Source organism: Phyllobates terribilis, unplaced genomic scaffold (genome assembly GCF_046119375.1).
Source record: "Phyllobates terribilis strain yellow unplaced genomic scaffold, ASM4611937v1 Scaffold_5__5_contigs__length_657084704, whole genome shotgun sequence".
Taxonomy (NCBI): Eukaryota; Metazoa; Chordata; class Amphibia; order Anura; family Dendrobatidae; genus Phyllobates; species Phyllobates terribilis.
The window spans coordinates 149,347,526-149,371,927 of record NW_027362765.1 but is presented as its reverse complement, the minus strand read 5'-3'; the positions used below and the strand labels follow the sequence as shown (position 1 = coordinate 149,371,927).

Genomic DNA, 24,402 nt, shown 5'->3' with positions numbered 1-24,402 from the left:
GTCTACACAAACGGCTAGAAACCGACTCAATGAGGGTGGTATGAGGGCCCGACGTCCACACATGGGGGTTGTGCTCACAGCCCAACACCATGCAGGACGCTTGCCATTTGCCACAGAACACCAGGATTGGCAAAGTCGCCACTGGCGCCCTGTGCTCTTCACAGATGAAAGCAGGTTCACACTGAGCACATGTGACAGAGTCTGGAGATGCCGTGGACAGCAATCTGCTGCCTGCAACATCCTTCAGCATGACCGGTTTGGCAGTGGGTCAGTAATGGTGTGGGGTGGCATTTCTTTCTGATTTGGCTTTTATCCCAAGTCATATTGCACGACTTGTTAAAGGGTTGATTGTGACTTGTAGGATTGCTACTTCCAATAGGTGGCGCTATAGAGTACAAGTCCTCTTTTTCTCTGAAGAGGCAATTTGCATGGTGAATTCTATAAATCTCAGACAGGTTACACATGGGCATCTCTCCCTGTAGAGCTCTAGGGAGTATATACAGGAGCACCAATATACCGATAGCAATATGTAGAGTGTAATAGTTTGCTTTTATTGCTGAGTGTCCCGGAAAGTGACGGCTGTATCATCACCCCAGAAATGATCACACATGACACAGATTGTGAGTCTTTATTTCATCCTCACTGTACAAAAATAAATAAAAACACAAGTTAGACAAGAGGTGGAAGTTGTCACCTCCACACCTATCGTTAGTGTCATTCATACACAAACCACAGAACAACTTCATGTAAACCGTAAGATGCTACAAGTGAGATCATCCCACACATGTACTCTGCCATGTTCATGCCTAAACTCCTGTACGGGAAGCATGCGTACCCTGCGTACACGTGTGGGGTGGGATTGGCAATCATGCACTCACACAAACCAAACATATTTATATACATATACTTATATAATACAGGCAGATGTTGGGTAACATGCCAATTCAGTCTGCCCACCTAAACCATATATACCCATCAGAGGTCACCATGTTACAGACACTTATAAACAGTAATTTCAGCAGATAGTGACCACATGAGGTACAGCGATCAAGCAGTGGGGACGAGCTGACCACCGTAGGCCAGTGATATCATAAATTGTCAGAAATTACATCCACAAAGTGCCATCATTCACTGTATACACGATAGCCATGAGTGGGCTCTAGTATGGTCAAGTACTCAATTCCATTACATATGTGCCAAATCTAGAAGTGTTGTAGTAGGGTAACTTGGCCACAGCAGAGGGAATTATTTTGAAGGTTTTCGTAAATCCCAAGAGACTTCTGTTGGCCCACTTGGTTGTCTATGTTTATGCGAGACTGTCGGCACAAAAAGACTGGTCAAACCAATCACATGAACTCGATGCCCTCTTGGAGTGGCCAAACAGCTCAATGCACCTTCCCAACTATTTGATTTGTATGGATCTCTGGCTTCCTCTTCCTCAATTAACAGCTCTGGCTTTTTCAGGAGATAGTTGTAAAACATGTAGGTGGAGTAGTGCACTGAACTGTATGGCCACAGCAAGGGTGCATCAAGTTCTGTGCTTTGGTTTGAACAATCATTTTGTGCTCACACACTCTCTAAGCTAGGGGTGAAGTAGGCTGGAGGCCAACTGTGACTTGACTGACCACACACCCACGAATTGGGCACTGCAGAGGGTCCACTTTTTAGAAATGCAAAATAACTGCATGTTTCCCAATCAGAAAGTGACTTGCACTACTGCCAACTTTACAGGGTCGTCCCCTACTGAACATTATGGGTGCCGTTATGGCCTCTAATAGTTTTGAGCTGGCGGGTTTGATAGCATGCATTCACACATGGTAACATCAACCACCAAGCCACATAATATATGAATCTGCACTACTGACCGACAGCTGGCCTCACATTGCTGCCAATAAGCGCTGTATACATGGATCCCAAATCTCCCAACATGGCATACACTTAATCATAAGTGTCAATGTGAGCTGGTCACCATTAACCATTCAATGCATTACTCAGGCAGATACAGTTTGCATGTGTCCCATATGACTACTGTGTAGCTGTACGACCCCAGTGTATATACCGGGATTAGGAACCTGCATCCTAACACCAAAGAAAAATACATGAAAATACAAGTGAGCACAACTTTTCTCTAACACTGTACTAGTAACATTAACTGGGAAACCTTCCCCGTTTTCTCAAACGAGGTGATAATGGCACATTTCTGAAGTAGAGATCAATTTTTCAACACTGTCAAGCAGTGATGCACATTACAAAATTGCATTATTTTTCACATCATGCGGGATCTAGGCAAGTTTATGGAAAGTTACCACAATTAAAAGGGGTTGTACAAGACAAAAAGCACCATCCTTTTCCAGGTATCTGATATTCAACTGCAATACCAGAGACAGCCTGGGGCCTCGCATGGCGCTGTTTATGGAAATTGCTTAGTACAACTCCTTTAATGGTGAACCTCCCTCAGTGCAGATACAAATCTGGTTGACTGTTCCTCTGCATGGTACCAGCTTTATCCTTCTTTTAAAGTTTCCCAGTGAATATGAAAGTGGAACAAACCTTCAACAGACTACTGATAAAGACATTTGTCAAGTATCCAAGTTATTGTGGGCTTAGCCATTACCCACCAACCTGATCCTATTAGTTTGGTCCTAGCCTCTGCTTACAAGTAATTAGCTACACGTTTTAGGTTTCACTCAAGTAGTTGCACAAGTCAAGATAGGCAAGGTCATACCTGCACATAGTAGAGGCAGTGTACGCAAGTCTAAGGCTACCTCTTGAAAAGATGGCCCAGGAAAGTTTCTCTACTGCCCAACCCAGGCCATTTCACGGTAATAAAATTCTATTTTAGCATCTTAAAATTAGGTCAGTTCACATTCCTGGGATATAGAGTTTTAGGACGTCTATTATATTTTGAACCTGTCACTCAAGGCTAGTGATGGCGTATTATCCCACCCAAACTCTTTCTACAACATTTAAGGCTATATTGATCTACTTCCTATTTCATGCATACACCGAACAAAAGCAGCCATCTTATGTGCTCAACTGATTAAGAAACCCCCATTAAAAATTTACAAGGCAATAGTGACATCACAAAATGCCTATTGCATCATCAGTGTCCATGTTTCCCCAGTTGAATATTGGTTCAAAGTCATAGTGGTCAAATACTTAACTAGAGTTCGTTTTACTACTATGTTTAGTTCGTATCAACCAGTGATTTCCAACCTGTGGTTTCTGAGCTGTTACAAACGTAAAACTTCCAACATGGAGTTGTAGTGGAGTTTGGAAACCATAGATAAAAAACCAACCCGGGGATAATGCAGGCCAAGAAACCTCATGTAATTAGTAAATCAGTCCCACCTCTCCTTACATCAGTATCTCGCATTTACCACATTCATAAATGACCACAAACCGCATTTATCTCACCTGAACAAGTCAAATTTCTCCTAAATTGTATAGAAGGTACTGATTTGTGCCAGCCTAGCTCGTTAGTTGTTGGTCAAGATTGGGTATCCCCATTTTCCTGATCTCCTATACTGGCTTACCACAGCATATGGATGTACTGTACCTACAGCACTTGATGTTGGGTTAATAGGCATCTGCCTGTAGGATTGGGGGTTGGAGTAGAAAAGTGCTAAGCTGTTTTACGCTCGTGAGTACTACCATTTACAGTTCCATATGTGACCTAAATAACTCCAGAGTTCATGCTAATCCGGCCCTGCTCTGCAAAGCAACTTGTCTGGAGTTTTCACGCCAGTGACTGGTGAATAAGATTTGAGGTTCGTTAAAGGTGATGTCTGAAGACTTAAATCGAAAAGCAACCTGAAGCAAACCTAGAGGATTACGAGGACACAGACACAGTGATATCTGTGACAAGACTTGTTATACTTCTAATCTACCAGCAGTGCTAATCCAAGTTCCTTATTGGAGACCTGCAGAGCATTGCAACACAGAGTAAAACATTGCAATGTGTAGACCTATTCCTGCTTGAGACCTGTCAAGCGATAATACAATATAAGAGACTAACCAGTAGGGACCACAAAAAAATAAATAAAATCAAAACATTTCAACCTTGCACCATCATCCACATGGCAATGCCCTTTTCTGTCTCTCCTTTGAAATATAAAACTAAGCTAATTGGCCTCTTTTGAATATGACCCCAACACAGTCCGTTCTCCCACTCCAGCAGTCCTTGCAGTTGTTTCACCAGTTAGTTCACCGATCCAGTCCAATGAACAGTCGGTTCTTTTCTTCTTGTCCACCTTCGGCTTTTAGATCAGCAAAGATCTGAGTGAAATACTGAGGGTCAGCGTTGATGCGCAGCATCTTCGGACTCATTAGTCCAATAACAGAAAGGCAACGGTCCCAAAAGGCTTCCTTTGAGCTCTCCACAAGGAAAGGCTTGAGTGGGTAGGAGATCTCATTGCCCATGTAAGAATATGAGAGATAGACACAAGTTAACAAAGATGCCTGAAGTTCTTGCTCACTGTTAAGTTCAGATGATATGACGTCTCGACAGAGCATGTAAAGGAAAACTACATTGGCGGGGGTGATGAAGCCTTGATCCTGCCACCCTTGGAGGAGAAGAGATCTGTCAACACTTCTTAGCCACAGTACGGGTTCTGTAGGAGAAAGATGCTTGAGTTTGTAACACCTTCGACATAGGAACTCCCCTAAACATCGTAGCAGCTCGCTGGTGGATGCCTGAACCACCACCCGCTTTGGAGAAGAGTGCACTTGCTGCTGAACAGACTTGTTGACAGAGGAAACAGAGTCTTTAATAATGGAATCTTTAGAGTCTTGAGTGAAGCTTGATAGATTTGAAGGAGACAAAGACTTCTTTAAATTTTCACTGTTGAGATTAGTAATATTATTCTGGTAACTGCCATTGGCTTGGCCCTTCTTCGGCTGTCTCTTCTTGGACGAAACAGCCACCAGTCTTTTCCATGGCAAGACAGAGATGAAGGAATGTCTCTTCAGAGATTTTCCATTTTTGCTGTTTTGGACGGCAGTATAATGGGCCACACTTGAGGAGCTCCCTTCAAAGAGTCCTGCCTTGCGGTAGCTTGGGGACACAGAGAGGACAGTCCCCATGATTGTTCACACTTAGTGGTTTTGTTCTTATTATAGATGATACGATTGGATATTCAGAAATTTTCATATATCATTTCATCGCTGTTCTCATGAAATTAAGACGCCTGGAAAAGAAGACGAAACAAACATTTAGTTCTGAGTGACCTAAAATATACTGGAGACTTATAGAGTTAGTAACATATCTACTTAAGTATTTGGGGATGCCTTGTAGGGTTGAATGAAAGATCACATAACTAACACGTGACACTCTCCATACTGAGACTTGAGTTAGGGTCAAAGTCTGGCTCAAAGAGTGAGCATATGTTTTATTAATTGAATCGAACTGTCCTAGTGGCTTTCAGCACAAAAAGCAGAGCTCATATTATGTCACAAAACAAAAAGCTAGTATGCATAATGTACAAGAGAAAAATCCAATCATCCATCACCAGATGATTCGGAAGCCCTTAGTATATCAGCGTGAACTGCCACGATAGGTGTATATTTCTTGTTGTTTACATAGCACCAAAATATTCCATATTGATGTATTGAAATTGCCCCCATTGGGGGTCACAGGCTAATTTCCCAATCTTTTTCACCTGATTAAATCAATCTTACAAACTCCAAATAGAGGTTGCCCTTTGTCGAATTTGCAAGGCACAGTGATGACCACTGAGCCACCATGCTGTATATACTATATAATTTAAAAGTCTAGAAACCTAAATATAAACTTTGTAGAGCATTAGTATCTATGCCGAGAGTTGTCTACATTCCTATGTGTGTGTGCATCAATGACTATCGACTTGCTCCTGTCTTATAAGTGAAAACAACAATGAGTCATCTGTAAAATTACTGTTGTCTGCATTGTCCAATCCACCGGTTTGTAGCCCAACTGCATCGGATCTGGGTACAGTAGATGACTTTATAGCTGTCAGAAGTTGGATGGACAATGCATATTATCTGTCGTATAAATAATAATTAGTTATTAGCAACGAGGTAAAGCCCTGCTCCTAACAATACGCAGCTATGTGAGCACACTGCTCTTAATATAGACAGGGAAATTACTGAGACAATTAAAGTCATTAATAATTAAAAAGTTTATCATTTGCATAAAGTCTCATGCACTGTGATGTTACATCCAATGGTGAAAAATTAATCACAACTGTTATAAAATGTGGTCAACAGGAGGAAGCTGATCTCCTTAGACCAGATTCGCACATCAGTGTTTCGTGGTTAGAGTATGGACAGCAATGCACGGGCCAGACGTGGGTGACCTGACCCAAACTGGAAAGCCTGTCGAGTTCAGGTCAGGAAACCCTCATCCGGCCCATGCATTGCTGTCCATGCTTGGACCATGAAACAAAGGATGTGTCAATCCAGCCTTACTCTGAGCTTCTGAAAGGGTGTGATAGCATTAAAATAAAATTCAATATCAAGGTGCCCAAAAAGCAACTCAAGGACAGGACCCTAAAATTATTTTGCAACATGGAAATCCAGTCTGATCCACCTGAGAAGATCATATTTGTTGAGACAGATCTTGGACTGCAATGGATTTCCAGAAATGGTTTTATGGAGCCATCAAAACCCTTTGCAATTGTTCTTGTACTGGAAATTTGATAAAATTTGAAGTAAAGTCATTAAAATTACAGAGATTGTCCTGAACTAGAAAAAAAAGGCTATTTTCTGTGGACAGATTTGGTGATTTTTTTTGGTCACAACGTGTGGAATACATTCTACAATGGATCACCACCTGGACTTTTTCATGACGTCTACATGTTGTTGACTTGCTGTCATAAATATAACAAAGCACAGTCTGCAAAAAAAAGGTGGTTTTGTCCTGGTGAGCAGAGTCACCTGTGTTTTTCTCCACTTCCTTGTAATTTCAACCAATATTAGCTTTTCAAACCAGTTTATCCTCTCAGCGTAAGCAGTCATGTGAAGGACAGGAGAATATATTGCTATTGCTCACTCCCCCACACAACCTTTTCTATCAATCACTAAACCAAGTTACCTTTATATTCTATTATATGGGGTAAACGCAGGTGTTCATTTTTGTGTTGCTTATGACAACATATAGTCCTGTATGCAGGTCACCCCTAATTGTTATTGTACGAAGACCCTTGGGCGCACAAGAGGATATGACTCTGAGGACCCTCCTATCTACACAGGTCATTTACAACAGTTGTACACACATTAAATAACATATTAAACCTTCTAGATATGTCAATAAACTAAAGTGAATGGCTCCACATAGGGTTGTCTTCTGATGGACCTTTGAGTCAGTTATTGCGTTAGAGCCTTATCCCACTGGAGGGCCCGTCCAAAACAGTCAACAGTAGCTCCTGTCACACTTGGCGCTCACAACCTATTTCCCCACCACATTTACACTAGAGGCAATTTTATAAAAAACTAAGTTATTGATCTGTCGGAGGAATTTCTACCTCATACAGACATGCCATTCTCAGAATCAAACCCATAGGCTTCTAACTAGGTTATTATAAGCACCTTCTAGGTAACCAGCTCCACCAGTCTAATTGTTCCAAGAACTCTCCTGCAATAGTGCTCGTGTTTCACGGGTTAATTACCTGGCACAAATCACAACATATAGTAATCATAGATTGCTAAGTATTATGATATTGTAATTATGGTAGCGTGTATAAAAATATCCTGAAACTGGAGTTTTACCCAAAAGGGGTGTCCAGAATTCGAAAGACAGTGCTGTTTTCTTCCAGAAACAGCTCCTCAGTCCTCCACGGTTGTCTCTGGTGCTGCAGCTCAGTCCCATTCACTTAAAAAAGGAGCTAAATAGCGTTGCCAGAGACAACCAATGGACAGGAATGGCACTGTTTCTAGAAGACATCTTGTACAATCCCTTTGAAGACAGAGAATAAATCTGAATCACTGTGTGCTGTGCATAAGCTGGCATGTATGGTCTCCATATTGAATTTTATGGGAGGGGGGATGCATTTGTCGCCTGACTAAAGGTGGCGATAGATTGGATAGAAGCTGTTTGATGGTTGAATGAACGAATGTTAGGTCAATGCTGCCATACATATCTTTATCCAAAATTGAACCTGGCCATAAATTTTCAGTGTGGTAGGTTTTTTTTAAGAAATGATTGTTTGTGTAAAAGTCGAGTGACCATAATACGGGTGACCAGAGTCTGGGCGCATCTTCCTAGGCCGTGCAAAGTCATGACATACATTATGGGCCTAGTAAGTGCAAGAGGTGCTAAGGATGGCAGCCGGAGGAGTGCAGAAAGCCTGGTCTGGCTGCCATAGATGACCAGACTGGATGGCAGCACAATTTTTTTGCTGTATTCTACTAGCGACTATTGAGTAAAAAAGCCAACGAATGATCATGTTGGTTGAAATTTTACATCTTGATTAACTTTAGACTTAGGCGATGTTCACGCTGCGTTTGGAGTCACACGTCAGTGGCTCCTTCAGGGATTCAATCTGAAGCTCTGGAAAAAAAAAAAAAAGGTGGAACCTATTCACTTTTTAATTGGGCAGAAGGCGCCTCTTTTTGCTCTGTTTAGCTTCGGTAGTGTTCACCTTTTTGAGGCGGGCACAAAAGCATGTTTGACATTGCCTTTGTGCCAGGGGTAAAAATTTGACACTGCCAAAATGGACGCCAGGCACAGCACAAAGTGACTATTTGCCTCAATAAAGTGAATGTCAGTTGGGGTTTCCATCAGAATCTTGTTTTTCAGGGCTTAAGCCGGACACCCTAAAAGAGCCACCAACATGTGGCCCAAACGCAATGTGAACATGGCCTCATGTGTAGCCATGTATCCCACATTACGTAACGCATGCACTGGGGTAAACAAGGCCTACCTGGTGGTGTATCCATGAGAGGATGCAAACAATGGGCATCAAGGGAGCCACCATTACACTGCTCAGTACTGCAGGTTTAAAAGATGCCAATAAGTGATGCACACAATATAGAAGATGGTATATGTAGCGTTCACGCACAGACCTGCAAGTGAGGGGCACCAGCTGCCATGACAGGTCCCTGCCAGGAGCACATCATAGAATGACGAACATTATGGTGTGGGGGATGGAAAGTTGCAGATTGCAGTAAAAAGGAGAAGATGTTGTGGTCTGCTGAGCACATATAGATGAGGAGGAGATGTCAGGAGAAATATATTGATGATATGTAAGTGAGGAGGAGCACCATGGCATGTAATAGGATATGGATTATGTGGATGGTCATGGTCGTTGTGATAGGGGACGAAATCAATGGACGTCTCAATTATCCATAAATAGCTATAACAAAGCAATTTCCATGCAATCATATGACACAAAGAAGGAATCCATACATAACACACGAGGAGATAATCAGAGCATCTACAAAGGAAAAGGGTTTCGCTCCATGTAATATTCACTTGGTCAGGAATTTCGCAATCAGGGCAATGGGGACATTAAATCATGGAAAAATATGAATGGAAAAGCAGGTCTTCGTCCTCACTACATCTGCTGATCCGGTCATTCCCTATTATGCATATAAATGTATAGAAATCCATCGGTTGCCTATGGACATTAATGCTCGTAGGCTTGTTCTGGGTCTCACCGATTGTCCTATACACACGTGAAGGCTTTATCCCTCCCTACATGGAGCTCTTACCTTACTGACGGCCATTGTTCAGCACACGTATAGCCACAGCAAGCAGCAATAACAGAGTAACCTCATTATTATGGGTTCTCCATTGTTCCTCCCTCCCATTTGCAGCGGTTCTATGGCAGGTTACAGTTAATTATATAGAGAGGGGGGATGGGGACTCCTGTAAAAGCCCCCAGGGAATCACAACCGCTTTCAGGGAATACACAATGAATTAAACACCTACCTCTGATGCCCCTGGGTCTGTCCAAGGTGCTGCAGGTGTGCGGGGTCCACCAGATTACCCGTATTCAGATCTTATTTCCTATGGATTCTGGAGAATAGTGGGTTCTGATCTGCTCCATACAGATTCTGTTGGCGTGTAATCAGGGATTGCAGCAGGAAATCTTCTGCCTCTTGTTGACCCTTTAAACCTAAATCTGTAGATTCCTGCAGCTTGTTATGTGCCCCAGCTGAGACATCAGGCTCTATCCAGTGTCCCAGATCTCCAGCAGTTGTGAGCAGCCTATTCCGCCTTGATTACTGGCTCTTTCATGTGTGAATGATTCCTTGTATATATGCACTGTGCATGCCCTGCCGCAGAGGCCCAGTGCCCATGTTATTGCATGGTGGTGAATGGCACTGATAGTAATGTTCTCAGGATGAGCTCTTCTCAGCAGTTCTGAATGCAGCCAGCATCTGTGAGTGACTGACAGATTCAGCACAGGCTTCTGCTCCTCCCAGGAAACAGCTGCACTTCCCAGCACAGCCCATTGCAAGCTCACGTCTCATTCATCCCTCTCGAAATCGTGTACATAGGTTTAATATGGGAAAGCAAAGCCTAGTTTTTAGGGCAAAGCTACAAGGATGAAATTAGCAGCACTAGTAACAATGTGCAATTTAAAGAGATTGTCCACTACTTTATCATTGATGACTTCGACACCCGGCACCCCCGCCGATCAGCTGTCCTCGGAGTCGGTGGCAAGAGATGCTCAATTGCGGAGGTGCTCCTTCTTCTGATACTGGCCGTGATCGGGTACTGCACATCCGTCTCCGATTCAAATCAATAGGAGGTGGATGTGCAGTACCCGGGGCCGCAGCCACTATAGAAAGGAGCAGCTCCACAATTGAGTATCTCCGGCCAGAGGCCGCCAACGAGAACAGCTGATCGGCGGAGGGTGCCGGACCCTGACTGATCAGACATTGATGCCCTATCCTAAGGAATATTCAAATCAATAGGAGGCGGCTGTACCCTGCGGCAGCCCCTACAAGTAGACGGCCAGCTTCGCAAGGCTGTACCCTGCGGCAGCCACTACACGTAGACGGCCAGCTTCGCAAGTGAGTACTTCCACCTGGCGGCTGCCGATGACGGCTGTTGGATGGGTGTGCCGGGTGTTGGACCCCGGCCGATCAGACATTGTTGGCCTACCCTAAGGATAGGCCATCAATGATAAAGTAGTGGACAACCTCTTTAGTTATATACTCAATGATGTCAAAGGCAATCACCTACACATTGGACTGTCACCCAAGCTCATTGTTATCAACGGGTTTGGCTAGCTGGCTGATGGTCAGGGAAGATGTCAATTGTTCATGTCCGATAATTGTTCTCCGAGAGATAAGGCGCCGGCTAACTTGTCATTTGGTGGCTTTTTCACAGAGATCAAAGGAGCACTTGGCCAGGATGTCTGTCATCCGTACGATCGGTCGACAGCCATCTAATGTCTATGGCCAGCTTAATACAATACAAAAGGTAAGACATAGACACTAGATAAAACGGGCTCGTTTAGCATGCAGCAGTAATAAACCAACATAACGGCTCATTCAGACATCAGTTATTATTCTCATATACAAAACATGTAGATTTTTATCATTGTTTTCAGAATTTGGGCACTGTGTCAGTTTTTATCTTCAGTTTCATTAGTTTTTCACAGATAGAAAAAAGAAAAATGATTGAGGTTTCTCAAGCTTCTCCTAGCAAAGAATCAGAGAAAAACCAGACAGTAATGGTTGGCATGCAAGTGCCGTCTGATTCTTTCACAGACTCATAGACTTGTATTGGTGAGTTTCATCTGTGGCTCGGATCAAAACTGGATATGTCGCCGTGATTTGGTGCAGACCACTCAGTCGACAAAATGGAAACACGGACATGTGAGAAGCTCCATAAAGTATAATGAGTTCTATCTGTGAAAAACATCTGAAAACACTCCTAATGTAGTCCAAGTCGCCTCAAGGATTAAGCTTTGGTGAAACAAGGCCATTGATCCCTGACCTTTGTCGAAGGTTCTGACTCAAGAGTTGGAGTTTCATGGTGGTCCTTCTCCTTAGGACTCATTCAAACGTCAGTGGCAATTGGTCTGAGTGCACACTGCATGGATTGGCCATGGCTCTCTCGACCCAAGTGTGACAGCTTCATATATTTCTATGAGGATGTTACCCTCAGGTCGGGAGACCCACGGCCAGTCAATGCATTGTGGTCTGATATCAGACCAAAATCCACAAACGCCTGCATGAACCCTTATGGAGACTTCTAGTTTGCCGACACAGCTTCTAATCTTAATCAGCCAGACGTTAAGATTTGTTAAGCCAGTAGAAATAGACCAGTCTTAAACTATGAAGCTGGCCTTGCCAGCGATGTCCCTGCTAGGTTTTGCACAATCCTTTCTATGAGTGTGGCAATATTAAAAAAGCAATACCAAGCATTTTTTTTTAGTCCCTAAACCTAAATAAGTAAATAATGTAGTGTGAGTCGAGTAAAATAGTTACCGATAGTCATCTTTCCCAATTTCCAGCACCGCTCTAGTCCTCTTCTAACTCAAGTGACTTAACTTTTTGAGTTGCCGGCTTAGACTGGGGTTTAAGTGTGAGATAGAAATCATTTTTACAATGTAAATCTATGTAGCGTCAGAATGAGGCACGTGAACAAGCTAGTCAAAATTTTAATCAAGTGAGAAGTGGACCATAGAGGATCTAGAAATCGCAGAAGAGGGTGATCCCTAAGTATTTTGTTTCACTACATTACATATACAATGGGGAAAATAAGTATTTGATACACTGACGATTTTGCAAGTTTTCCCACCTACAAAGAATGGAGGCCTGTAATTTTTATTGTAGGTACACTTCAACTGTGAGAGACTGAATCTAAAAAAAATCCAGAAAATCACATTGTATGATTTTTACATATTTCATGCAATAAAATGCAAACAAATTAAGTATTTGCTACAATAGAATTGAATATTTGGTACAGAAACTTTTGTTTGCAATTACAGAGGTCAGACGTTTCCTGTAGTTCTTGACCAAGTCTGCACACATTGCAGCAGGGATTTTGGTCCACTCCTCCATACAGATCAGGGCAACATTGAAGACCCAGCCACGACCCATCTTCAATGCTCTGGGGGAAGGTGGTTGTTGGCCAGAATCTCACGATACATGGCCCCATCCATCCTTCCTTCAATACTGTGGTCGTCCTGTCCTCTTTGCAGAAAAGCACCCCCAAAGTATGTTTTCTCCACCATGATTCACGGTTGGGACGGTGTTTTTTGGGTTGTACTCAGCTTTCTTTTTCCTCCAAACACGGCGAGTGGCATTGTTACTAAACAGTACTATTTTGGTCTCATCTGACCACATGACCTTCTCCCATGCTTACTCTGGATCATTTAGATGGTCATTGGTGAACTTCAAACGGGCCTGGACATGCTCTGGCGTGAGCATGGGGACCTTGCATGCACTGCAAGATTTTAATCCATGACGGAGTAGTGTGTTATTAATGGTAATGTTTGAGACAGTGGTCCCAGCTCTCTTCAGGACATTAACAAAGTCCTCCCGTGTAGTTCCGGGCTTATTGCTGACCTTCCTCAGAATCATCCTTACCTCAAAAGGCGAGATCTTGCATGGAGCCCCAGACAGAGGAAGATTGACAGTCATCTTGTGTTTCTTTCATTTTCTAATAATTGCACAAGCAGTTGTTGCCTTTTCTCGAAGCTGCTTGCCTTTTGTCCTGTAGCCCATCCCAGCCATGTGCAGGTCTACAATTTTTTCCCTGGTGTCCTTAGCGCTTTGGTCTTGGCCATGGTGGAGAGGTTGGAGTGTGATTGTGTGGACAAGTGAATTTTATACAGATGAGTGCAGAGTAGGAGGGCTTCTTAAAGAAAAACTAAAAGGTCCGTGAGAGCCAGAATTCTTGCTGGTTGATAGATGATCAAATACTTATTTCATTCAATAAAATACAAATTAATAATGTAAAAATCATACAATGTGATTGTGTGGATTTTTTTAACATTGTCTCTCACAGGTGAAATGTACCTACTTTAAAAATTACAGACCTCTCCATTCTTTGCAGGTGAGAAAACGTGTAAAATGGGCAGTGCATCAAATACTTATTTTCCCCACTGCAGTTAGACAAGTTTAGCAAATAAATTCTTGCCATTTGCTCATTTTATAATGCTTTATAGGGTCAAAAAATAATAAAAAAGGAATTAGTCTGTTTGTGAAGCCCTACAGTGGACAGCATCCTATTTTTTTAGCAACACTTAAAAGGTCTAATGATGTTGACAACCTATTCTTGGGATAATCAATATTAGATTGGTGAGATCCAACAGCCGCCTCACCAATCAGCTGCTATAGGCTTTGAACATTGGAAAAACCAGTGAATGGTTCTGTGCACTGGAGCTCCATTCAATGTGTAGCAGCTGCTGCTGGGTACCGAAGCACAGCTCCAGCAGAGCTTATAGCAGCGGATCAGTGAAGGGTGTCAGGTGCTACATCCCACCAATCTGATATTGGTGATCTATCTGAAGGATAGGATATCAATATGTTTAGATTATGCAACTCCTTTCAGATACAGCTACAAATTTTAGTACTAGTTTCTAATTACTTAATATGGCAACCTAAATTCCCATTAAAGGTGGAGGGTCCAGGCCTTGCATTCAGTTTGGATCTTCGATAAAACAGCCCGAATAGGGTCTTGGAATCAATGACCTGGAATGATGCCACTGTGATTTATCCCCCATTTTTGGGAAATCTTCTAGATGGTTACAGAAAAATTCCAAAATGTGCACAGTCCAGATCAGGAGTCATCCAGGAACAGGAAGAAAATATAATTTCTGTAAACTAAAGTGATTTACAAAATATACAATATGACATAGTGGGATTTGTGTACTAAGATTAGCATGTGTGTGGCGCAGCCTATATAACATGAAGAGGCCTGTGGCAATCAGACAAGGAAGCAAGAGACAGCAAATTGCCCTAGAAAGTACAGGAAAACAGGGTTATTCAGAACTGGCCAGATCAGATTCTCTTTCTGAAGACATCCTCAATGGCTCATGAACTTCAGACACAAACAACACAGGGGAAAAACAACCCCCTCTCTCCCCATACTGGACAAAACATCTGATCGCTTGAGTGTGATCAATATGCACCTCCATAATGCGTGCTTCATTCTGCCAACCACAATATGGCTGCTCATCCTGGTCCAACCACTGTTCTTACATCCAGCACGCAGACGATCCTATGCATCTAGAATTCTGTTAGTTCATGGCATTAGACCCACTGTGGCCATATTACAAAAGTGAGAATGGGGCCAGAATACAGCTGAAGCCAGACCCACCTCTGTGCGCCTGTAGCGGAAACCAACAAGCTCGCCTGTCCGTGACAACTGGAAGAATACACCTTGCCTTGTCCATTCCAGATTTCTATGAAGCAGTTTGAAAAACTTGTACTCTCTTTTGCCCCCACTTAAAGGGACTCTCAGCACAGAATGACTGTTTAAGCCAAGTCCAGGCGCTTGGTGCTTCATAGTGGGGCCAATCATTTATATACACCTTCCCACCTGCTTGGTTTCTATCTATATCCTCCCTACTCTGACTCTATGAAGCCGGAGCTATCAAATAAGGGGGTGGTGGAGATAAGGAAACAAGCAGGTGGGAAGGTGTATATAAATGATTGATCCTGCCACAAAGACTAAAGGCCCCGTCACACTAAGCAATATCGCTAGCGAGATCGCTGCTGTGTCACGGTTTTGGTGACTCACCAGCGACCTCACCAGCGATGTCGCTATGTGTGACACTTTGCAACGATCAGGCCCCTGCTGTGAGGTCGCTGATCGTTGCAAAGTGTCCTGGACCATTTTTTGGTCGTTGGCCTCCCGCTGGCCAGCACACATCGCTGTGTGTGACCAGCGGGACCAACGATCTGGCTGGTAACCATGGTAAATATCAGGTTACTAGGGGCACGCGCGCACTTAGTAACCCGCTGTTTACCATAGATACCACTCTGCTACGGTGAGCGGAGGCTCCAGCGCACGGTAGCAGAGTGGTATCCATGGTAAACAGCGGGTTACTAGGGGCACACGCGCACTTAGTAACCCGATATTTACCATAGTTACCAGCCTGCTCCTGCTTAAGCAGCAGGCTGGGAACGGGAGCAGGACATCGTGGAACGATTCTTTCCACGATATCGCTGCTCCCCTCATCGCTGGTGAGCCTGCCTGTTTGACAGCTCACCAGCGAAGTATTAGCGATGCAGCAACGATCCCTGACAGGTCGTATCGTTGTCGGGATCGCTGCTGCATCGCTTAGTGTGACGGGGCCTTAAGGCCAGGGCCCCACAATCAGTATTTTTTCTCAGGAGTGGGAGCCAAAACCAGGTGAGGAACAATCAGAGAAAAGGTATAATAGAAACAAGTCACCAATTCTGTATTTATCACCCACCCCTGAGAAAAAATACTGACCACATACTGATAGTGGGGCCGTGGCCTTAGTTTGAGGCCCACCGCTTGTTTTATCACACTGGGGCCAATCATTTAAAGACATCTTCCCACCTGCTTGTTTTCCATCTGTTTCCTCCCTTCTGTGTGTCTAGAAAACCAAAACTGTCAATCAAATAAGAGGGGTGGTGACGATAAGCAGGTGGGAAGGTGTATATAAATGATTGGCCCCACCATGATGCATCGTGCGGCAAGACTTAGTTTGAGTCCCACCACTCGGGGCATATCAGTTACAAACACCTTCGCACCTGCTTGTTCTCCATCTTTCTTTTCTTCCCTGGCTCCCTTTAAAGTCCATATAGTGAGATGGTATTACCTAATAAATGGCACAGCTAGATGTTAAAGGTATATACATTGGGCTTGATTAATCATTTTTGATTTTTTAAAGTTACTTCTCTTTTGTCTTATGGCAAATTTTACATTAGACATTACCTGTGCAACCAAAAAAAAAAGGGCAGCATGTATCAGGCACCAGCTGTATCACCTCAGCATTTCAGAGAAAAACATACTTTAAGTTCAGTTGTGCTGGAGACTAGTCGGACAGGCGGGTACCCGGCGCCGACTCCTCGCCCAGTGGCCTAGAGTGACAGGTTTCTGCCTATACCAATGTTTCCCCAACTCAAGTCCTCCCGGCCCCCAACACATCATGTTTTCAGGATTTCCTTATTTTTGCACAGCTGAAGGAATTGTTATTAAGGCATCAGAAACTGGAAATCCTGAAAACATGACTTGTTGGGGGGCTGTAAGGACGGGGTTTAGGAAACACTGGCCTATACACACATGGAGGCAGAGACCTGACAATCCAGGGCAGCAGGTAGAAGCTGGCTGGGACCAGTTTGTCTGACTAGTCTCCTGTGAGGCTCAGTCCCTGATGGCTCTTAAAGTATGTTTTTCTATGAAACTCTGCAGCATTTCAGAGTCATACATACCTGGCTGAGATCATACAGGCAATGCCTGATACATGCTGCCCCCAGAAATCAGTCGGCATGTATCAGCTGTCTGGTTCACTAATATAATATATATAAAAATATATATACATACACACTTAAAAGAGTGGCACAAAATGTAGAGATTAAGGCACAAATACTAAAGTCACTAAACAGAACAAATGACTCCAGAAAACTGGAGAAACAGCAATGATGAATGGGGAGCTGTAACATTCTGGCCTACTCTAACGCTACACTTGCACTTTGTGGTCGTGTCTCTTTTGTTTTGCAGTTTGGAAATTGCAAACGTGTTTTTCCAACAAGAACAAAAAATGCAACATGTGAACACAGCCTAAAGTTTGACATATGTAGTAAGGAATATTGTGGCTTTTAGATTACCTGCCCTCAAAGATGTCAAACAGTAGCTTAATGTTCTTTTACAAAGGCTAATAATAGGCCAAATATGTGTTGATAAGTGCACTTATTATCACTGGGCCATGTTCACAGATAGACTATAATGGGTATGTGTTCTATGTGGCAGTTAACATGCCCATGTTTGATCTGAGTCAGGGAGTAAAATCATCCATACAAGTCTATGGGTTCATGAAAATCACAAGTAGCACACGAGTGCCATCCTTGGGAAATCTGTTTTGACAGCAATCAGTTAACAAACGAGTAGATACTTTTGCTAAAAGGACAACTGCACCTAAGCTTTTCTCAATTTTTTGCAGTACCAAACATCAATATATCACTCAATGGCAAAAAATGGGAGACATCAAATCGGTTGTCACCCAGCTTTCCCAAAGTCAGAAGAATACGTTCGCTAAGGACGAGACAAGGCCTGATCTCTGCTGGAGTTGTTCTTCACCCCTCTCATCAGCCCATGGATGAGCTGCTGTGGCTCTAGATGTTCTCTCTAGTCACGCTCAACACTTCTTTCCACAACAGATTAGATCACAATATTAGAATATACTAGGGCAATGACGAGGAAGGCATGTGAAACACTGATGACAGAGAAATTCCCTGTTATGCAGGATTTACCTAACTGACACAATGGGAGAGACTGACTTGTGCGCGCCTGACATCTGTGTAAAGAATGAAAATTTGCATATACATCTGCCCTCCGAAGCTTTGTTATCAGACATAATGGTCAATAAGAGGAAGTAGGAGCAAGTTTACAATAACTTACAGGTAGATAAGGCGCATGAATAAAGACTGTAATAACTCATTTATTAGGGACTGGAGTTCCCCGCTGGGTGTTGCACTGCTAACTGCGTGCAAGAGGCTGTACTGCGGCACATGGAGGAACGTCGGCTCCATAAAGTGTCCAAGGGAAGATACACCATTTTGGAATCATGGGTAAGTAGCACACAGCTTAGCTGTACTAGAGAGGAGCAATTCGCATTACCCTTGTCTAGAGTCCAATCCGGTCCACAACAGCAGGTCACCACTTTTGTAACCGCCTCTGGCACTTATTAGCTCTCACATAACATATGTTAAGGAGCCTAGGAAGGGCCAGGGATGCCCAGGATGCTGGGCAGAGAAGTGAAGACCAGCTGCCGCAGAGGAACAGGCTGGAGTAGATCGAATTGCTTATCTATAGGCTGTAGTGTTAGAGTATGGCATCATAATTTTTTTTGGGGTGTCACACTACATGAAGTGCCTATGGGGTGGTAGCTTCGTACTACCACCAAACAGTGCCATACTATGGAACCTGAAAAGTTAAAAAAAAAAAAAAAGTTTTAAATCAGAATCAACCTCATGGACTTTTTGTAGAATTATCGCGTTGACATGTTTTCTATGCGCCATAGGAAGCTATCATCTCTCCCAACATGTCCGTTTCACTACAACACCTGGCAAAAATTATGGAATCACCGGGCTCGGAGGATATTCATTCAGTTGTTTAATGTTGTTGAAAAAAAGCAGATCACAGACATGGCACAAAACTAAAGTAATTTCAAATTGCAACTTTATGGCTTTAAGAAACACTAAAAGAAATCAAGATAAAAATTGTGGTGCTCAGTAAGGGTAATTTTTTTCAGATAAACCAGAGGGAAAAATTATGGAATCACCCTGTAAATTTTCATTTCCAAAACCAACACCTGCATCAAATTAGATCTGCTCGTTAGTCTGCATCTAAAAAGGAGTGATCACACCTTGGAGAGCTGTTACACCAAGTGGACTGACATGAATCATGGCTCCAACACGAGAGATGTCAATTGAAACAAAGGAGAGGATTATCAAACTCTTAAAAGAAGGTAAATCATCATGCAATGTTGCAAAAGATGTTGGTTGTTCACAGTCAGCTGTGTCTAAAATCTGGACCAAATACAAAAACATGGGAAGGTTGTTAAAGGCAAACATACTGGTAGACCAAGGAAGACATCAAAGTGTCAAGACCGGAAACTTAAAGCAATATGTCTCCAAAACAGGAAATGCACAACAAAACAAATGAGGAACGAACGGGAGGAAACTGGAGTCAATGTCTGTGACCGAACTGTAAGAAACCGCCTAAAGGAAATGGGATTTACATACAGAAAAGCTAAACAAAAGCCATCATTAACACCTAAACAGAAAAAAACAAGGTTACAATGGGCTAAGGAAAAGCAATCGTGGACTGTGGATGAAAGTCATAATCAATGATGAATCGCGAATCTGCATTGGGCAACGTGATGATGCTGGAACTTTTGTTTGGTGCCATTCCAATGAGATTTATAAAGATGACTGCATGAAGAGAACATGCAAATTTCCACAGTCATTGATAATATGGGGCTGCATGTCAGGTAAAGAAGGCACTGGGGAGATGGCTGTCATTACATCTTCAATAAATGCCCAAGTTTACATTGATATTTTGGACAGCTTTCTTATCCCATCAATTGAAAGGATGTTTGGGGATGATTACATCATTTTACAAGATGATAATGCATCCTGCCATAGAGCAAAAACTGTGAAAACATTCCTTGAAAGAAGACACATAAGGTCAATGTCATGGCCTGCAAATAGTCCAGATCTCAATCCAATTGAAAATCTTTGGTGGAAGTTGAAGAAAAAATGGTCCATGACAAGGCTCCAACCTGCAAAGCTGATCTGGCAACAGCAATCAGAGAAAGTTGGAGCCAGATTGATGAAGAGTACTGTTTGTCACTCATTAAGTCCAAGCCTCAGAGACTGCAAACTGTCATTAAAGCCAGAGGTGGTGCAACAAAATACTAGTGATGTATTGGAGTGTTCTTTTGTGTGTTTTTTTTTTCCATGATTCCATAATTTTTTCCCTCTGCTTGGTCTGAAAAAAAAAATACCCTTACTAAGTACCACATTTTTAATCTTGATTTCTTTTAGTGTTTCTTAAAGCCCTAATGTTGCCATTTGAAATGACTTTAGTTTTGTGCCATGTCTGTGATCTTTGTTTCAACAACATTAAACAACTGAATGAACATCCTCCGAGCCCAGTGATTCCATAATTTTTGCCAGCGGTTGTATAACAACTCTGGAGCATATTAGACTTCTGAGTTGTGCTGTTCCTCTGTTCCTGGTGTGTGCCCCTCCATAGTCCTGTACTATCCCATGCTTATAGTATCAGACTTTATAGGGACTCCCTTCTAGTGAGTGAAACGGTGGCTCCTTGTTGTCAGCCTTCCTGGACAACTTAATTGATAACAGAGGAATGTCACAATACAGAGTTTGGAGATGCCAGGAAAGTGTTATATCATAGTTTACTAAAACAGACATATTAGAAGGGCTGACGGGTCCTCTAAGATAACCAAATACAGTAAAAAAAAAAAAAAACATTAAAGATCATCCATGTTGCATAAAGCCAACTAAACTTTGCAGACGTCCTATGTGTGGATACCAAGTCCTTCAGCTTATTCACCTGGGCAGCATTCTGTAGAAAGCTTTAACACACCAAAGACCAGGAAAAGAAAAAGAAGAAAAAAAAAAAAAAAGATCTTTATTGGAACACATCTGAACATCAGATATACTCTGGTTTCAGCTGGGTGGAAATTGTGCACCTCTTATGGGATATCGAAACCCAAAGGACATCAGCAGGGACGAGGGGGCATGTCTTAAAGGAGTGGTAACAGGAGCGGCAATGGCAATTTTTTGTTTCGTTAAATCCCTGCAAGCAGCAAACCCGTTTAATTTATGAAAAGTGAGGGTTCCCCGCTAGAGCTGAACCGTGAGCCCAAATGAGTCTTTTCCCTAGCCAGCCTCTGGGGCTCGTGGCACATACAGTATAGGTCATGTGTGCGTCCACGGAACAAAGGCTCTGGGGACCATGGGTAAGCTCAAAGAGACCCCCCAACAAGCACTGCTTCAGGTAAGTACACAGAAAAACCTATAAAACAAGCAAGTGTTCTAACCCGGCCCCCCGGACGTGGGATGGAAGAGTGGAAATAGTCAGAGCATGGATTTAACCCAGAACCTAAAAGAGGCCTGTGCCAAGGATGCGCCCATTCATTGAGATTTTAAAATTGATCATTCAAAACAATAGATGTTCCTGGGAAAGATGGAAACAAACAAAAAAAAAAAAAGGATTCCCTTCAGCACCCCCTGCCCCTTTTCCACCATCCCACACGAGGAGGAGAGGTGTCCGCTGCTCCTGCCGCTCTGATTTCTCAATGGCTGATGATTTCAATGGTCTGAAAGTGAATATGAAACACATTAGGACCAGTGTGACGTTCTGTTAAATACACCAGAAATTGCAACTGTGTGAATGTGGCCTTAAAAGGGGTTGTTCAGGATTTAAAAATAAATAAAAATAGAACTAATTGATTGACATAATAATAATAATAAAATGGCTATAAAATGATATCTTGTTCCGTTGCTGCCCCTCAGTGGCCCCAGTCTTGATGACAAAATATGGTGCATAAACATGTGCTCGCTGCAACCAATCACTGGCCTCAGGGGTGATGGCTGCAGGTACAGCATGTGACCTTAGAGGCCAGTGATTGGCTGCAGTGAGCACATGTGCAGCACTTCATCTCTGCAGGACAAGTGAAGGACTGCAGGGCTCAACCTGAGTGGCAAGGGAATTAATGGTTACATTTTTTTTCAATTTATAGCATTCCCCGATTTTATTATTTTGTTTTCTTTTAAACCCTGGACAACCCCTTTAAAAGGGAATTTGTCAGCAGGTTTTTGCCTACATCATGATGCTCGCAGATGAGGTAGCAAAGAGACCCTGATTCCAGCGATGTATCACTATCAGTAAACTGAATTTTTAGATTTAGTAATGTAGCAGAGCCGAGAAAGCTTCCCCCGCCCCCATCAGACTCTGTATATACAATGTCTATAGACAGTGAGCTGCTTATCGCAGGAGGCGGTGGAGTCAAGACTACCAAGCATGTGCTAGTCCAGCAAGGATTAAGCTCCTGGTGCTAAAACAATCATTACAAGTACACAACAGGGCTTGATCTGAAATCTATGTTTTAACCCCTACCGCATGCGGTCTTCAGATTACATCGCAAAAAAACTGCTGACAGATTCCCTTTAAGTTTTGTTAATTGTAAAACATACATGTCCATCCCCATTCTAATAAACTTGGGCCACATTTGATATGAGTCTAAGGCTTCATTCATATGTCCGTGCTTCATGATCTGTACCAGCCACAGGTCTCCTGACCTGAACTATATGAGGCTGTGTTTGTGCAGTTGGTCCATCACAGCCTGTACTAGGTCTGCGAACACATAGGCGTGTGAATCTGCCCTTAGGTCGGTTTCACAAATCAGATAATCACAGCCTGATTAAGGCATTTATGAGGCCGGCGAGTTCGAGTCAAGAAACAGCCAGTCAGGACATCGGTCCTTAATCAGACCATGAATATGGGTGAAATCAGCTCCATCACCATAGTCATGGTCAGACTTGATATGACTTCTCTAATAAAATGAAGCAAATTTTTAAAAAATGCTAAATAGTAAAAATGATCAAAAAGATTTCCAGGGCCCAGGTCCAATGGCCACAGTGGTAGTCTATGGCTGCTAGACTAGCCGCCTGTGAACCTCCTCTTACCTGCTGGAATCCCTGGCCCTTCTCTTCAGTAGGCCCAAGTAATGTCATGAGTGCTCCGGGCCTATGAATAAGAAGAGATGCCAGGGATTGCAGCCGGCTCTGATCTGGTGGCCACGGACTATTAATGAGGCCGCTAGACCAGAATTCTGTGAATCTTTATGATCATCTTTAATGAGTAGTATAAAGAGATGTCTGCTTACTTCTAGAATCAATGCCATGGACTGACTCCGCTATCGAAGAACATGAGGCTGAGCTTCAACACCACATTCATAGGTAAGAATGGAGTAATTTTAGGAAGAAAGCAGCCATAGCATTGTAATCTTAACACCCCTGTCAGATATCTTGAATAAAATGTATTAAAATCCATGAATAGAAATCTGCAGCGGTACATGGAGCTCTGAGAATGGCGACCTTATCCAGGCTGCAGCCCCAGAACAACAGCGGCTGTGTAAACCCTGTAGTAATGAAATAACTGAGCACATCCTGTCCGCCTGGTGTGGAAAGCAGAAGCAGCTGGCTACATTGTTCCACAGATGGCACGGAGGCTGTTCCTGCCCATTGTAACGTGTCATTATCAGTAGGAGCCGTCCTCACCACAGCTGATGTTGCGCAATGCCCAATTACCAAAGATCTTTGTGTCCTAGACATCGATGTGGCTCTAACCTCAGAATACGGATCTTGTTCTGAACATCTGCTGGGCAATGCACGCTGGTAAAGGGATGCATGTATGATAAGAGGGAGGAAGGAATGGCAGCTATAGGACTTAAGAAGATTCAGCCTCTAAACAGCAGCAGAGACCGGCCATGGCCCGTACTGTGAGCGGCGTCTCTTCTAGTCTGTGATCCAGAAATGAATGGCAACTCCCCACAGCTGTGTTTGCCAAGAATATTAGCACTGATGAAAAAAAGTCTCAAGGAATCCTCAACAAATAATAACTTACTTTTTTTTTTTAAATAAAATTGTGCATGGCTGACTTAGAAAGAAATATGGAACATTTTTGCATGTAGAAAAGTGAACCGAAAAAAAATGAACTGGAGAATAAGT

At 43.0% G+C, this 24,402-nt stretch overlaps 2 protein-coding genes across 3 annotated transcripts in view; both read right to left on the bottom strand.

Moving 5' to 3' along the window:
• Positions 1–614: 614 nt before the first annotated feature.
• On the bottom strand, positions 615–10,691 carry CDK5R1 (cyclin dependent kinase 5 regulatory subunit 1). Of its 2 annotated transcripts, none has more exons than XM_073683170.1 (2): positions 9,911–10,691; positions 615–5,189 (listed from the first exon to the last, which is right to left on the bottom strand). In XM_073683170.1, exon 2 carries the CDS (start codon positions 5,083–5,085, stop codon positions 4,207–4,209), a length of 879 nt encoding a protein of 292 aa, XP_073539271.1. In that variant the 5' UTR covers positions 5,086–5,189; positions 9,911–10,691; the 3' UTR covers positions 615–4,206. The 2 variants fall into 2 exon arrangements, with proteins under 2 accessions (XP_073539271.1, XP_073539272.1); XM_073683171.1 differs by lacking the exon at positions 9,911–10,691 and adding an exon at positions 9,691–9,804.
• A 10,591-nt stretch (positions 10,692–21,282) lies between these two features.
• PSMD11 (proteasome 26S subunit, non-ATPase 11) overlaps positions 21,283–24,402 on the bottom strand; it is a 34,661-nt gene continuing 31,541 nt past the window's right edge. The window contains exon 14 of the mRNA XM_073683169.1: positions 21,283–21,989. The gene's annotated coding sequence lies outside the window, so the exon portion shown is untranslated. The remainder of the gene's footprint in view (positions 21,990–24,402) is intronic.

Excerpts from the sequence above, each read along its gene's own strand:
- CDK5R1 (XM_073683170.1), bottom strand. The coding sequence starts at position 5,085 with ATGGGGACTGTCCTCTCTGTGTCCCCAAGCTACCGCAAGGCAGGACTC.